Raw genomic sequence first — 17,045 nt, forward strand, 5'->3', positions numbered from 1 at the left:
CCCAGGAATTCAACTTGTAGTTGTCTCCAGGCACCATACTCTCTTCATTTTGTGCACTTGGTAACACTGTCCTTTCTTCTGGGAATTATCTCCCTCTCTTCTTTCCCTTCTCCCCCCCCCCCCCAAATCATTTCTCTTAACTTGTGATTCTGGCTCTTCCTTTAAGATGTAGCCTCAGGCATTACCCTCTCCAAGAAGCTTTCTCTGATACTCCAGTCTCACAGGAGTAGATACTCTTCCTCTGGGCTGCATAAAGGGGACCTTTATGATTTTGGAAAACTTTAAAACACTAAACTTCGCCTGTTACACTTATTAAATTTAAAGACATCTATAAGGCACAGAAATCAAACAGTTGTATTACTGCAGTTAGAGGCCTGAAAAATAATCTACCACCATAAGTTACTTGTCCTATAGAATTTTCCACTTTGATTCAACTGAGTGAATCCTTGTGATGGTATTTAACATTTTTTTCAGTCCCCCATAATTCCTGTAAACTGTTTAAGTACGGAGTCCTGATTAGATCCAGGTTTGATTCTTTGTCTAGAGCTTTTCATATATGGTGTATAATTCCTTTAGCCCCACATCAAGAAGTACATAGAATCTGCTTGTCCCACCTTTTGAAGAATCAGAAGAGTCAACTAAGTTATTCTATGGTGCCAAAACATACTGAGATACCTTACTTTGCCCCAAATGCTGACAGTCGTTAGAACATAGTTGAGGGTGGAGGGAGGAATATAGATATTCCAAGGGGTAGAGGCAGAATATTAAGGGATCACAGATGTCTCTATATTCACTGTAGACCAATGCATAGATGGCGTCTGTTTCCTTAACCTCCAGCATCTACCAGAAAGCAGTCCACTATAATAATCAAATTAGAGATGAACCAACTGTAAGATTTTTGGAGTATGGAAAGACAAAATGGGTTATCACCTGTAACAAAGAAGTTTGAAAACTACAAATCTATTAGAGTATAATTCCATCTTTTTATAAAAGACTTAATTCAGTAAATGTAAAACCCAGCACTGTAGCATTTGATTTGTATCCTGTCTACAAAGAGACTATGTTTATTAAACTAAGACTCAAGACTGCTGTAACCTTTAGGACTGTTTGCTTAATGTGTATCTGTTTTTGTGAACCCTCCCTCCCTGTATCTGAGCTGTCACTCACTGATGCTCTAAAATGTGTCTCTGTAATAAGGAACCTCCTTAGTCCTTAGCCCTTCTAATCTGCTCTTTGAAATTTTGTGTGGCCTCTGAATTAAAGCATCTAAGGTCATCGGTATGCTCTGCTGTGTTTCAGACTGTTGAAATTGAGAACAAGCAGTTGTATAATTGTTACTGTATTATCTAATTCAGAGAACATCATAATTTATGATTTCATTAAGTGATTCACTAAAAGGTTTGTTTTTATAAGAATAGCCCATTCGCCCAGCTGGCTCAGTCAGAAGAGCATCTGACTCTTGATCTCAAGATTGTGATTTTGAGCCCCATGTTGGGTGTAAAGGTTACTTAAATAAATAAAACTTTTTCAAAAATTAGGACTAGCCCATTGTTGGAAGTAAAACCTAGTATTTTTAACTAATGTATTTTCTTTAAAAATTAGATTACACCACCACCTTCACTGTCAGATCCACTTAAAGAGCTTTTTCGGCAACAGGAAGTTGTAAGAATGAAACTACGTTTGCAACACAGTATTGAAAGGGTAAGAAGTGTTTAAATTTATGCTAAAATAACTGTATTTTAACAATAGATTATAATGACCTACATTATATTTTATGTGTATATGTATATATACACACACACATACATATATAACTCTCTTAGGGGATTTTCCTCATTTAGAACCATTTTGAGAAATGGTTTGATTTTGTTACCTTGTACCTGTGTAGTTAGGGAATTTTTAAGCCTGTTTTAGGGTAGCTGTCCCTGTGTTACAGTTCATGTTGAGTGTATTTTTGATATATAAAAATCTCTAATAATTTCTTGTTATCCATTTGTTGACTTTGTGGAACTAAAGTGGTGAATTCCTGGTTAGACAGTTGGATTTCCGAGTTTTGGAATTGTTGCTTGGTACCAACTGCTTTAGTGCAGAATACTTAGAAAAGTTGTGCTTATTGGTGCTTATATGTCTGCTTTCATACGCTAGCTTCTAGTTGTTAATCTTGGCATGGAATGACATGAGAAAACCTGTCTATTTATAGAATCATAAAAGTCATGTCACTTGGATTGACAAAAATGTAGCACCTTCTTAATCTTTTGGGAGGGCCAGGGACTTCCAAAATTTGATATGAGCTCTGATCCTTCTTCACAGAGGTGTGTATATACTCATACAAACAAAAGTATGCAATTTCTTTGATTGGTATGTAATTGATTCCCTAGGGCAGAGGTTTTTAACTTTTTTGTGCCATAGGACCCCTGTAACAATCTGGTAAATATAAAACCGTTTCTCAGAGTTATGTTTTTAAATTAATAAATTTATAGCATTGCAAAGAGAACAATAAATAAAAGAAGCACTGATACAGAACTTACAACATTGTGCATGACCTATGTCAGTGAGTGTTTTGTTCTCAATAAGTTCGGTCATATAACACACGTCAATAGCTATTTCAACCATCAGGCATGTTTGAAGCCACCTGATAACATATTTTCATCTATTCATCTATCCATGTAACAAAAGCTATGCTGCCTTACAGACAGTTAAGAATTCTCATGTGAACTGTGCAATTTTTAGAACTTCAACAAATAGTAAAAATGACTCACATGCTTCCATATACTGACCAACAAACAATTTAAAATGCCTGACCAATGTGACAGCAAACAAGGATACCATTTGGGGGCAGTATCTGCAACAATTATAATATGAATTGAAAATATTTGTGATTTCTGTGGATGGCGAAGTTGTGTATACTTCTGATATTTCTGTGCTTTATGGCCTACATTCATAATTGAAAGAAATGCCAGTTGGAGGTTAGTAAAAATAAAGATAGAATTTTTCACGTCCAGTTTCACAGATAACCCTCTCCTCAGTCTATCCATGGGCTTCTTGGGAACGTTAGGACCCCAAGTCAAGAACCTCTGTTCTAGGGTCATTTTTCCTATTGAAAATGATGACAATACTTGAATGCCCCACTGAATGAACAAACACATTTTAGAGCCAGAGCTCCTGGCCCAGTTTCTCTGCCTCTCCAAGAACTAAGAGGAGGCAGTATTTGGGGCATGCATAACCCATTCTCAGAAGACATTGTTTGAGGAGCCGTTCTCTAGAATGCAAAGACATAACATTAAGAATGGTAACCTAAAGTGGACTATTTAGGCTGTGACTTAAGCAGCTTATCTTTGTTAGATATTTTAGGGGAGGGAGTCTGACTTCAAATAATATATTTCTTTCTCATATATGTTAAGGGATTTTGGGTTATTGCTCTTAATCTCTATATGACTTTGGCCAAACTTTTAAGAAAACTTCTCTTCTAGCTATTTTTTCTTAGTATCTGATCATTTTTTTTGGATATTTTATCACACAAAGTCCCACCTTAAACTTGTACTTAATAAATCCTAGGTGTTAGACTTACCTCTTCTCTTTTGAGTATCATTTGTCACATAAAATTTAAGAGATTAAATAGGACTCTGTTTCTTTGTGTTTTCACTAAACTATAAATACAGTAAAACTCTACAGTAATACACATTTGGACATAATGAGGCCTCCGTGCTCAGGGGAAGGATAAAGTTCTTGTCGAGAGAGAATAAGGAATGTGGTGGGAAGAAGACCGGCCACATCTTTAATATTTTCTCAGCCTAGCCTGCCAGACAGAACCAACAAAATGATGAACATCTTATAATGGAAGGATTCCTGGACTCAAAACCTATGTCCTTGAAGTTCTAACCAGCCACAGGTCCCAGGGTTGTCCCCACTGATGTTTAAGCCAAAGAAGACAGTTACCACCAGATGGCACAAGTCTGTAACCAGTATCACAATGGGTTGGAATCTCTAACTACACCCTAGGAATTCCTAGTCTGCTAAATGCAGAGGATGCTTAGATCATTTCATTAACTTAATGATAGGGTGAGTTTGCATATTACATAATTGGAAGTATTGCACCCCAGTTAACACATTTTAAGACAGGATTGTACTGTGATTGTCAGAGGTTTAAAATCAGCATCAAAGAACAGTGTGTGTTTCTATGAAAATACTCATTATAAAACAGAAGCTACCATCACAATGGCACACCACTTCACACCATTAGAAAGGCTATACTTAACAAGTGTTGGCAAGGATGTGAAAAAATTGGAACCTCATACATTGCTGGTGGAAATGTAAAATGATACAACTGCTGTTAACAGCTTGGCAGTTTCTCACCAGGTGAAACATAGAACTACCATATGATCCAGTACATCCACTCCTAGTTATTTACCTAAGAGAAACAGAAAATATGCATCCAAACAAAAACTTGAGCATGAATGTTCATAGAAGCATTATTCATGATAGCACAAAGCTAGGAACAACCCAAAAGACCATTAGCTGTTGAACGGATTAAGTATGGTGTATTTATACAGTGGAATATTAATCAGCCAGAAACAGGGATGAAGTACAGATACTTGCTGCAACACAGATAAACCTTGAAAACATGTGACATGAAAGAAGCCAGTTACAAAATACCACATGTTCCATAGATCCATTTGTAAGAAAAGGTTCAGAGTAGATAGGTAAATCCATAGGATCAAAGAGTAGCGCTCCAGGGGAGGAGAAGGTATATGGGGCATGACTGGTGATAGATACGGAGTTTCTTTTTGGGGTGATGAAAATGTTCTGAAATTAGTGGTGATGGTTGAACATCTTGGTGACTATACTAAAAGCCACCATGTACACTTGATAACTTTTTTAAAAAGCCTGCCACTTTTGGAAAGAGAACAGTTACTTATTCTTTTATGAGTTCTCAAATCTCTCAAGCTTTCTTTGAAGAAAAAACTTATCTGAGGGGCGCCTGGGTGGCTCAGTCAGTTAAGTGTCTGCCTTCGGCTCAGGTTATGATATCGGGGTCCTGAGTTAGAGCGCCATGTTGGGTTCCCTGCTTGGCAGGGAGTCTGCTTGTCCCTCTCCCTCTGCTCCTACCCCCACTCATGCTTATTCTCTCTCTAATAAATAAATAAAATCTTTTACAAAAGAAAAAACTTCTCTGAACTTCAGGTTCTTTAGTACATTTTAAGTAATTTTATTTTTTTTGAAAAATCAGGTGATTGAAGAATTATGGTGTTTTTTTTTTCCATTCTTGGTTCAACTAGGAAAAACTCATTGTATCCAATGAACAGGAAGTTCTACGAGTTCATTACAGAGCTGCAAGAACATTGGCAAATCAAACACTGCCATTCAGCGCGTGCACTGTGTTACTGGACGCAGAAGTGTACAGTGTGCCGCTGGACGCTCAGGTAAAGTGCCACTGATACACTTAAATGTTCCTGAATACAGCGTGGGTGCTTTTTTCACCTATTTCCATAGAAGAAACTTGAATTCAGCAATCAGTAAACTCAAAGGAGAAAAATAATTCTTGCAGAATAAAGTACTTCTAGATCACTCGATCTTTTTTCTAAAATCCTCTAAACATTAGACTTATATTATAAAAATTGATATTTACAAAACCAATATGTGTTTAGGATAGTGCCCTTTTACATAATTTGTAATTTGTTTCTAAAGTGGGAGTTTGGGGGCGCCTGGGTGGCGCAGTCGTTAAGCGTCTGCCTTCGGCTCAGGGCGTGATCCCAGCGTTATGGGATCGAGCCCCACAGCAGGCTCCTCCACTGGGAGCCTGCTTCTTCCTCTCCCACTCCCCCTGCTTGTGTTCCCTCTCTCGCTGGATGTCTCTGTCTGTCAAATAAATAAATAAAATCTTTAAAAAATAAATAAATAAAGTGGGAGTTTGTACCTTCAAGCAACTGGAAAGCAACTGGAAACTGGAAAACACTACAGGCAGATTGAAGCTCTAGATTGTGGCGGTGCTAAAACAGGGCCAGGCTTTTGTTTTCATCTTGGATATTGCTGGAATCAATAAATATAGTTGTGAAAAAAAAAACTGTAGCTATGTCTTGAATAAAGTTTACTGCCACATAGAAATTATATGAATTCAGAACCAAACATATCAGTTGTCAGAATTTCTTATGCCTCACAAACCAGAATGAAATGTATTGGTCATAGAATATAATGATTAAAATAAAGAGTATAATAAGCATGGATAATGAAGGATTATCACACACAAATACTAGGAAATGCTGTTTTAAGTCAGAATAGAAACATAAAGGATATAGGGTATATTACAGAGAAAATTATTTAATTCTCCCTGGGCTTTACTTTTCTCCTCTGTTTAAAGATTAAAAGATTAAACTAGATCAGTAGATTTCAAACTTTCTTAAGTTACCAACTGTTTTATCCAAATGAAAGTATTCAGAGATATTTGAAAAGGCTATTAAGAATAATAATTGGGGTGGGGAGCCTGGATGGCTCAGTCTGTTGAGCATCTGACTCTTGATTTCAGCTCAGGTCATGATCTCAGGGTCATGAGATCGAGCTCTGCATTGGACTCCACTGTGGGCATGGAGCCTGCTTAAGATTCTCTCTCTCCCTCTCCCTTTGCCCCCCCCCATTTGCACGTATACGCTCTCTCAAAAAAATACTACTACTACTAATTAGATCTTAAGAAAGAACTATTTGACTCTAAGGAAGTAAACACTGGAAAGGCCACTGAGGGAATGTACATAATTCTCAGCTTTAAAGAATTTAAAGGGACGAATGAATGTTTTTTAATAATGGAAATGAACAGTTTTAACTATGTTACTAAAGGCTGGACTAGACAGTGTAATAACTTGAGACCTTTTAAAGTTTTGTGCAATTATAGAGTAATGAAATCAATTTTAGAACAGTATAAATCAAGCCACAGGGAAAGTCTCTTGAAGATTTCTGATTTACAGTGGTTGGGTAAACATACCTTTTTATTTTCTCTTCCGGAATTCCAAAACGCACTGAAATGACAAAAGACATGTAAAAATAAATACCAGCCCATAGCAGAACTGAAAATCGAGATGGAAAGCCACTGGGCCACAACGTGATGACACTTCTGATAAATGAGAATCTATTGCCCCAGATAGGTTTATAAGGAGAACATCAAAAATAAGTGAGTTTTCCCAGTAAACCCTTAGAATGATCCCCAGATCAGAGACTAGAAGAAGATTAGGCCATGATCAGATTAATAATTAAAGGACAGAAGAACTTAATCCTTCTCCTGAGGAAAACTGTGGAACTCTTACCCATCCTTTTACTGCCTTTAGAGTAGATGGTCTCCCAACTGAGTAGCAGCTCCTATGAGAATAGCCTCCAAGGAATTAAGGAAAAGGAAAATAAATCTACCCTTCCTGGCTAAGGGCTTGGATCGTCCATTAGCCTACTTTCTCATCAGACCTCTTACTTTTCAAAATGAACTTGTAATATTAAAAAGATTCAATAATAAAATGCTAGGTACTCAGAACATCTTATGGAGGACCAAGGAAGAAGTGATAACAGTTAAAACGTGAGCATCTACATGATGCCTGGATGTCACTCTGGTACCACTGGGGTAGTAGTAGTAGTAGTAGTAGTAGTAATTACAGCAGACGTTGATTGGAGTGAGTGCTGCCTCCGTGCCCAAGCATTCTGATGAGGACTTCAGAGACTTAATTCTCAAAACAAGATTCAAAGAGATATTCATCCCATTTTACAGAGTAGAAAATTGAGAAAGTACATAATTCAAGATTACATAATAAGACACAAAGCTGGCATTTGAGTACAGCCTGACTTGATTCCAAAACTGGTATTCTTAAGAGTTTATACAGAATTTCTTTATGATCACTCCAAAATATTGGTCCTGGAAAAACTGTTGGCTTCAAAGTCCTATAGCCCGCCCACTTTTTCTCCCTATGTATATGGTAAACATTAACATTAAAATTAAAATGAGATATGAAATCAATTTTACTTTAATATCCTAGGCATAAAAAGATAATGATGGCATATCAGTTTTAAATTGGGTTATTAAATCATATGGTATTCAACTACTTTTGATGTTCTCTTTCAGTCTGATGACAGTAAAACTTCTGTGAGGGATCGCTTTAATGCAAGACAGTTCATGTCTTGGTTACAAGATGTGGATGATAAATTTGACAAATTAAAGGTATGTATGTTTAGAAGTTCAATGCAAATGGATGCTTCCCTCTTAAGCAGAAAGTGCAGCTTTGTTAGGAGTGACTAGAAAAGGGGATAGCCATTAGTCCTGCGTCTTCCTGCCAGCTACATTTGGAAAGTAAAGGAAAATAAAGAGCACAAGTCCATTTTTCAAGACCACTGTAGTATGAAAGATGAAACTATCAGAGTAAAAGTTTCTGATGGGGATCTTTATGTGTCCAAGTCTGGTGATAGTTCTGACAGATGAAAGAATGGGGGAGAGCAATAACAAAGAAAATGCACTGCAAACAGTTCATAAAGAAAATTATTTGGTTTGAGATTTTAAATTGTTTTAAAAGTCACTTCTCTGATGTTCATGATTCTTTTGATAGTTGAAATCTCATTATTTGAAAGAACAGCTTCAAATTAAAGGCTGTGAGGTCAGACAGTGGTGAAGTTGCAGACCCAGAAATAGTTGGCGTATAGGTACAGGGTAAAGCAGAAATGGTGTGTAATTCAAAAACTTAATCACTAAAGGAACTATGGATGAGATTAATTTTTAAAGCAAATTTAACAGAAAAATCAATTAACTCTTCTCTTCTTCTCAATAGACCTGTCTTTTAATGAGGCAACAACATGAAGCTGCAGCTTTAAATGCCGTCCAGAGATTAGAATGGCAGCTCAAACTCCAGGAACTTGATCCTGCCACCTATAAATCTATCAGCATTTATGAAATCCAGGAGTTTTATGTTCCCCTTGTTGACGTTAATGATGACTTTGAATTGACTCCTATATAGCGGCCATTCCTTCCGGTGTTTTCATCTTAAACTCACGTGGCTCAAGAGTATTAAACTGTGGAACACTGCCTTTTGAGAAAAATACTGCTATTATGCCTTTACAGTTGTTAGTAAAGTTTGACTAAAGTTGGTTATGTAGTAAACACTGTCATTTTATAAAAAAATGAAAATAGAATTATTTGGATCCTAGATCCAAACAGTTTCTAACTGAAATCTATTATTTATATTGGTGAGAGGTAACTATTGCATTAGAGCATGTTGGCAGACTGTGGTAGACATTTTAAAAGCTGAGAATCTGCTAACAGCACTGGAAGTTGTTAGCAGTCTTAAGTGACAAGATAACCACTAGCATTCAAATCTTTCAAGTTTTATTGGAATATATTGGTAAACTTAAAGGTTCAATTCCTACCAAATAGTTTCTAACGTGGAAGAAAAACTTGGCACAAAATTTCTTCAGTTTATTTTATCTGTAAATTAATTGTACAGTTTTCTTTTCAAAAGTTTTAATATTGTCTTCCTTTTTAATAACTTATTTTATACATATTGTGCAGATGTAAATCTTGTAATTAATGGTCAAAATGTATACAAAGGGATTGGTAGTCAAAACATGTACAAAGAAATAATTGTAAAGCTGTTGTGTCTAATGTTTTATTGGACCAAAGTTGTAGTTTGTATGGAGTGTAGTAGTAATGTGTTCAGGTAGCAAAACTTCTAAATAGGCATGCATGTGTTTGAGTTAGCTTGTTGTCATCACCAGAATTGTAAAGGTTGTGACTTAGTTGTATTGCATGCTTCCTATAATTTAACTCTCCATAAGCGATGCCTCAAGTAGTGTAGGGTGTTTCATGCCAGTCTCCTGGGGTAGTTCCTGTGACTCACTATGCTGGACACATAGCTCTTTTTCCATCTCGCAGTAGAACCTATTCTCCCTCCCAAAATGCCTTTGAATGAAAATTCTGAAATTGTAAATGTCTATTTTAATACTCAAGTATGAAAGAATCTGTGAATATATGTAAATATGTTTAATAAATTTTATTGGTCATGTTAAATCATTGTAAAACTTTTTTACATTGCTTAAATATAATGTTTTAAGCTTAATAACCTTTGCACTTTTAAAATACAAACTGAGTACTCAAATCAAAAAAGAGATATTCGGTAATCAAAATAAGTACAAGAAACAGGCATATTCTGATCAATCTCTTCAATATTTATGAAAAATTGATTAATATGTTGTATTTTTTCCTTGTATCAAGATGCAAAACATAATTTTCAGAATTTTATAATTAAAATAAGATTTGGTATGCTGTTTTTAATAAAATAATTAGCAATATACTTAGAAAAAATCCAGTTTCTCCTGTAACATGAAGTAGATTAAATATTCAGGAATATTTCAGGTCTGAAATCTGCTAAACTTATTAAACATTTTTGAAAGGAAAATTAGGTTATATGTAAAATTGAACATAAGCATATGAGATAAAAGTTACAGAACTTTCCACAGTACTTTCTTGAATTATAAAATAATACTGGATATTTTTTATTCTGATAGAGAAAAGTAAAAAGAATATATGAGGACTAAAGTGACTTAAACTCAGCAAGCAAGTTGGAAATCCCAGCTAACGGGAGAGAATGTAAAAATTGAAGGTTTTGAGTGCAAAGGTATATATTAAGCTTAGGGAGTTTTGAATTTTTACGTCAGTTTATATTTTAACTCCTACTGTACCTGGCATGCGCAATAAAGCAGCACGTGTAAAGATACACAGTGCAAGGACTTCATTATAAAGGTTGGATGTAGTGTTCTTTAGGAATTTAGATGAGAGATTTGGGCCTTTTTTATTGGATAAATGGGGCCAAGAAAGGCAGGGTAGATTTTGAAGCACTGGTTTTGTTGAAGTTAAGTTTATTAAGGCTGGGAACATTAAAAGCTAATTTATAAAAGCAATACTTTTTAATATGGAAAAACTCAATGCAAATTTTGTTTATACTTTTGCCTAAAAATAAAAAAACAGATTATTAAGCATTGAAGTCATAGAAAATATGACTTATACAGCATTTTGTTCTGAGGGTCCAACTGGAAAAGGCGGGGAAATTACTGTTTGGCCAAACAGAACAAGCTGCAGAAGAGAACAAGCACGGAAGCAGGGATCTGGCATATTTTAGTTGTCCCAGCTTCTTAAGTACTAACCCTCGTGCTCACCCTCTTCAGTGGTACCTCAAGTTGCTGGAGCCTCTCTGCCATGATTCTCCTTCTGCAGATTTCCTTTGTAAAGCGACTCACAGCTAATCAGATAGCTTAAAAGAAAAGTGAATGCATTCTCGGAACTTATACTTAAGTAGTTAAGAGCTTTTGATATTAAAGATATTCTAAAGCTCTGAAATACTAAGAAAAAACTTGGAATGGGGTATATACCTGAAAAGATTTAGGATTCTGAAAGAGAAATAAAGGATGGTTAGTTTAATCAGTGATTTTTTTTTTAACTATTCAAATATCATGAACAAGATATACTAAATTGTACCTAAGGATTTGTATTTCTTTAAATCTTGTTCTAAATCATATCTGTTTAATAAATGACTAGTTGATATTTGTGCATGTTATTTAATAAAGAGTTATATTTTTATAGAAAAAAAATAAGAGTGAAATGTGTGCTAAATGTTTTTTACTTTCCACTCCCACGTGACTCTAAGCCAAACACCAATGTTTACTTGGGCAGTAGCAAAATTACAGAAATACTCATTTTGGGGACAGCCTCTGAAGAATAGCTCAACTCTACTCATTAATGAGGTCTCAGAAATGAATTTTACATGTTAGACATGGTGCAAACTTCATAACCACAGAAATCTCAAGCAAAGACCCCATGAGGCTTATTTTAACTGACTTAATAATTATGCACTTATTCTAGAAATTGAGTGCAGTGCTAAATATGTATTTTTTTTTCTTAGTTATCCAGAAAGCTAGCAATATTTTTTATTCTATTTCTGGTATCCTGATACATAAACCCCAAAAATTTTATATAGAGGAAATTGACTTTAAAACTCGTGAGATAGTCTTATCTTCTTGTATTTTAAAGAGAGTGTTTTCATGAGTTTTCTAAAAATCCCTTTCAAACATGTAGGGCAAAAAGATTGATACAAAAGACACTAATCCTTGGAAAGGCTTGTGTGAAGTTTAATGGATTAAATATCTTGTAATTCATTTTCCTGGTGCCTTTCTTGACACTGTAGTCTCCCTTGTCCCTAAAATGGAGTTACTAAGCCTCCACAGTAGCAGTTACCCGGAGTATTTCTAGTCAGTAAAACGAGTTCATAGAATAAATTGTGGCAAATGAAGTTTAAATAATTCCCTTAATCAACATGGTGAAAAAGGCATGTAGAATTATAAGTATTAGCATAAAAACAGTGAAAAATAAATCTAGAATGACTTGTTTCTGGTGATTAAATGTTAAATGCTACACAGTATCTGCAAATAATGTAAATTGTTTATACACGTGCATATCTCCGTAAGAGAAAATCGCATGTAAGATCGTTCACCTAAAGATAAACACCTTCACTTGCATGAGGATTCAGTTTTACTGGATGGATTAGTTACACAGAATTTAAGATTATTTATGAAACACATTTATTTAACTCTGTTGATGACTTTTTAAATGCTTTAAAAAAAAAAAAAAAGCTATATGCCATGTCAAAATATCTGAGTAGTCCAGATAAAAAGCTTTTAGGTAGCCACTGTTTTCCCCACTTCTGAAGGGAATTTTGCTGTTAATACACAGAATGAAGCAAGCTTTTGTGGCATATGTTCACAGATTAAAGAACAAGACCTGTCTGCCCGTCACTCAAGAGCTCATTATCAGTACCTTCTCCATTTTTTTTTAAACTGGTTTAAATCCAGTTTAAACAAACAAAAGCCCCTCCTACCAAATGTATACACTGTTACCATTGCCAGAATCGCGATTATTTCCACCACCGAAGCTCCCCCGTGTCCCTTTGCAGTCAGTACTCCCTACCCCAGAAGCAACCACTGATTCCCATCACTGTATGTTACTTGTACCTGTTCTTGAACTTCATATGAATGGAATCAAACAGTATATACTATTTTCTTGTGTCTGCCTTCTCTCAACATAAAGTTTTGAAATTAATCCATGTTGCATATATCAGTAATATGTTCCATTCTATTAATGAGCAGTAGTATATTGTACAAACTTGTTTATTCATTCTCTTGTTGGTAGACATTTGGATTGTTTCCAATTTGGGGGCTGTTGTGAATAAAACTGTGAATCTGCAAGTCTTTTTTCGTGGACATATTCTTTCATTCTTGGGTACATACCTTGGAGTAGTACGTCATAGAGTATCGTGTGTTTGACTTTATTAGAAACTGACAGTTCTCCATAGTGGTTGTACTATTTTATACCCCTACTTATGAGAGACCCAGCTGCTTTGAATCTGCATCAATATTTGGGGTTGTCAGTCTTCAGTTTTAGCAGTTTGGGAGGATGTGTAGTGGTATCTTGTGCCTTTAATTTGCATTTACCTGATGACTAATGAGGTTGAACATTACTTTTCATATGCATATTGACCATTTGTACATATTTTGTGAAATGTCCTCAAGTGTTTTGCTCATTTTTATTGGGTTGTCTTCGTTACTCATTTGTAGGAATTTTTTTATATATTCTGCATATAAGTCCTTTGGTCAGACACATTTGTTTGTCCTGAGGGTTTTTACCTAGTCTGTGGCCTGCCTTTCCATTTTTTCTTAATGACTAGTTTCTGGAGTCCTAAAAGTACTTCGAGAGCCTTTGTTTCTGTGTTTTATCAGTTGATGTTTACCAAAGAAGAAGTTAAAACAAAAAACAAGTTTTAAATGTATTAATAAACCTATTTCATGTATGTTTTTATGAAAAATATACTTCCAAAATTAAAAATTAGTGAGAAAAATGTGTAATTTTAAATTTTGCAAATCTCCTTAATATCTGGCCAAATAGAAGAAAGCTTAGAAATTTCCTATCTGCTTCTGCACTCTATGTGTTGTCTGCACTCTATTATTTGTTTGGCTTTTGGTTTGGTTTGGTTTGGTTTGGTTTGGTTTGGTTTGGTTTGTATGAAGAAAATACGGCCTCACACAAATAGTAGGAAAAGGGGGAGAATATTTTAATATTTTAAATATCTAATAGATTATCAAACAAATGTGGGCAGCATTCTTTGATTCCACATCAAAACACAACAAATAGTTTAATTTTTTTTTTGAAGATTCTATTCATTTATGAGAGAGAAAGAGTACAAGCAGGGGTACGGGCAGAGGGACAAACAGACTCCCTGCTGAGCAGGGTGCCCAATGTGGGGCTCAATTCCAGGACCCTGAGATCATGACCTGAGCCGAAGTCAGACGCTTACCCGACTGAGCTACCCAGCTGAACAAATCGTTTCTAGAAGGTTAGTCACCTTGTGGAATCTGAAACTTACGTAATCAATTTTTGCTAACTCTGTTACATTAAATCTATTACTCTATCTTGCACTTTGAATCTTTTAGCAATGAATGATTTTTAACATCATGTATTGATCATTTAGAAAACATTGGTTCACTGTTATGTGTGTCTTCCAAATGTTGACAGACCTCATTATGTAATACCAAAAATTCACACTTGTTAACAGCACCACTGATTTCATCAGAAATGTCTTTTAAGGGGCGCCTGGGTAGCGCAGTCGTTAGGCGGCTGCCTTCGGCTCAGGGCGTGATCCCGGCGTTCCAGGATCGAGCCCCACATCAGGCTCCTCCGCTGTGAGCCTGCTTCTTCCTCTCCCACTCCCCCTGCTTGTGTTCCCTCTCTTGCTGGCTGTCTCTCTCTGTCAAATAAATAAATAAAACCTTTAAAAAAAAAAAAAACGAAATGTCTTTTAAGGATTGTGAAGCTGTAAGTAACAACTACAAGTTTTCCAAAATTCCAATTTTCACTTGAAAGGTCAAATGTTACTGGCAACAAACACTGTCAGTTGTTTAAAGTGACAGGCTTTTGAGCCGTCTGGGTGGCTCAGTTGGTTAAGTGTCTGCCTTTGGGTCAGGTCATGATCCCAGGGTTCGGAGATTGAGCCCCACATTGGGCTCTCTGCTCAGTGGGGAGCCTGCTTCTCCCTCTGCCTATGCCTGCCGCACCCCCTGTTGTGCTGTCAAATAAATAAAATCTTTAAAAAAATAAAATAAAGTGACAGGCTTTGACCAAAGTACCATGTGATATATACATCAAATTATATATATATCTCACATCATCATGTTTTTACTTAATAGCAAAATAATTTACCATTTCATTAAACATCATATGGACATTCCATAATTTATTTAACCAGCCTCGTCTTAGACACTTAGGTATTTTGCGGATTTTTTTTTTTAAGATTTTATTTATTTATTCGACAGAGATAGAGACAGCCAGCGAGAGAGGGAACACAAGCAGGGGGAGTGGGAGAGGAAGAAGCAGGCTCATAGCGGAGGACCCTGATGTGGGGCTCGATCCCATAACACCGGGATCACGCCCTGAGCCGAAGGCAGACGCTTAATCGCTGTGCCACCCAGGCACCCCTTTGCGGATTTTTATTAACCAAGAAAAAGATATTCAATGAACATCTTAGTACTGAGATAAATTCTTATGCTAAAACATATTAGCATCTCAGCAGTCATTCTGCCTGCTTTTCCCTTACAGAGAAATGGACATCTGGTTCTTTTAGACCAAGGAGCAGATACCTTCTCAGACTCCTCACCCAGCCTCAATAGTTTCAGTCCAGCCCTCTTATAACAAGTTGGAACTAAAAAATTCCCAGGCAGATGGAATGGATGACAAAGTAACCTTCAGAATTCTAGGCTGAACTAATAACTTTAGAATGGGCTTATGAGTCTAATTTCATTCAGAAGTCCACAGCCATTAGATTTTTCTGCATGGGAAACTCAGTATTTTGGATTACACACAGGACTGTTCTTTTTTTTTTTTTTTTTTTAAGATTTTATTTATTTATTCAACAGAGATAGAGACAGCCAGCGAGAGAGGGAACACAAGCAGGGGGAGTGGGAGAGGAAGAAGCAGGCTCACAGCGGAGGAGCCCAACGTGGGGCTCTATCCCACAACCGCCGGGATCACGCCCTGAGCCGAAGGCAGACGCTTAACCGCTGTGCCACCCAGGCGCCCCCGCACAGGACTGTTCTAGCCAACAAGTAAGATCCTGAGTAGCAAAATTTCCCGAATTCTCCACCATGAGAATTCTTCATTGTCGTGAAGATCAGACAGGGTTCACATATGAACTCTGGTAGGAAGACTGCCTAGCAATCAATCTGATGCCCTAATATTACAAAATACATGATGCTAAGGATATGATTCTTCTAATTCTTAGGGTTACTTCAGTATTTTTTCAGGGGCTTTTTATACTATCTATGCAATCTTTTACCATATAGAGGCTTTCCAGTAGGTTATGATAAAGTCAACTCCCCTAATCTTGGAGCTCCTAATCATGAGTAAGAATACTTACTGAAACAGGCTATTCCCTCTGTACATTTGTTCTGAACAACACTACATGATGGCGCCAATATTTTTCCCTATTGATTTTGGGGAAAGAGGCTACAATTTTTCGTGGCAGCTTGTTAATGCTTTTTAATTCGAAAGTACATTTGTATTATAGTCCAAAGTCTTTTCCCTATTAGTCACCTCTATACCAGAGTAATTACATTAAAACATAATTCTCTTTCAACAGAGGCACAGAAATGTATTCTTTTTACATGCTAAAAATAATTTTTTCACATTTTCACTTCCACTGATGCTGAAGCAGCAGAACAATCCTATGACCTCACAAGAGTGTTGGGCACAGTTTGTGTTCCCATCAGCCAAGAAGGAAAGATCTAATACACAGGGCATCAAATAGAGTCCTCAGGAGGGCATTGACTTTGCGAGGCCAAATAAGCCCTGAATCCCCTCTGGTCAATCCTAAAAATTAGCTTCAAAAAGATCAAACCGGGGGTGCCTGGTGGATCCGTCAGTTAAGCGTCTGCCTTTAGGTCAGGTCATGATCTCAGGGTCCTGGGATCGAGTCCCACATGGGGCTCCCTAC

General features: G+C 36.4%; 1 protein-coding gene across 11 annotated transcripts in view; it reads left to right on the forward strand.

Moving 5' to 3' along the window:
• Nucleotides 1–13,248, forward strand: part of ANKRD12 (ankyrin repeat domain 12) — a 125,638-nt gene extending 112,390 nt beyond the window's left edge. For all 11 annotated transcript variants that reach the window (XM_040632711.1, XM_040632710.1, XM_040632719.1 and 8 more), the window contains 4 exons: nt 1,603–1,701; nt 5,277–5,420; nt 8,090–8,185; nt 8,787–13,248. In XM_040632711.1, the coding sequence (XP_040488645.1) occupies nt 1,603–1,701; nt 5,277–5,420; nt 8,090–8,185; nt 8,787–8,972 (525 nt within the window). In that variant the 3' untranslated portion in view covers nt 8,973–13,248. The remainder of the gene's footprint in view (nt 1–1,602; nt 1,702–5,276; nt 5,421–8,089; nt 8,186–8,786) is intronic.
• The last annotated feature ends 3,797 nt before the right edge of the window (nt 13,249–17,045 follow it).

This window comes from Ursus maritimus, unplaced genomic scaffold (genome assembly GCF_017311325.1).
Source record: "Ursus maritimus isolate PB19 unplaced genomic scaffold, ASM1731132v1 scaffold_18, whole genome shotgun sequence".
In the NCBI taxonomy this organism is placed as follows: domain Eukaryota; kingdom Metazoa; phylum Chordata; class Mammalia; order Carnivora; family Ursidae; genus Ursus; species Ursus maritimus.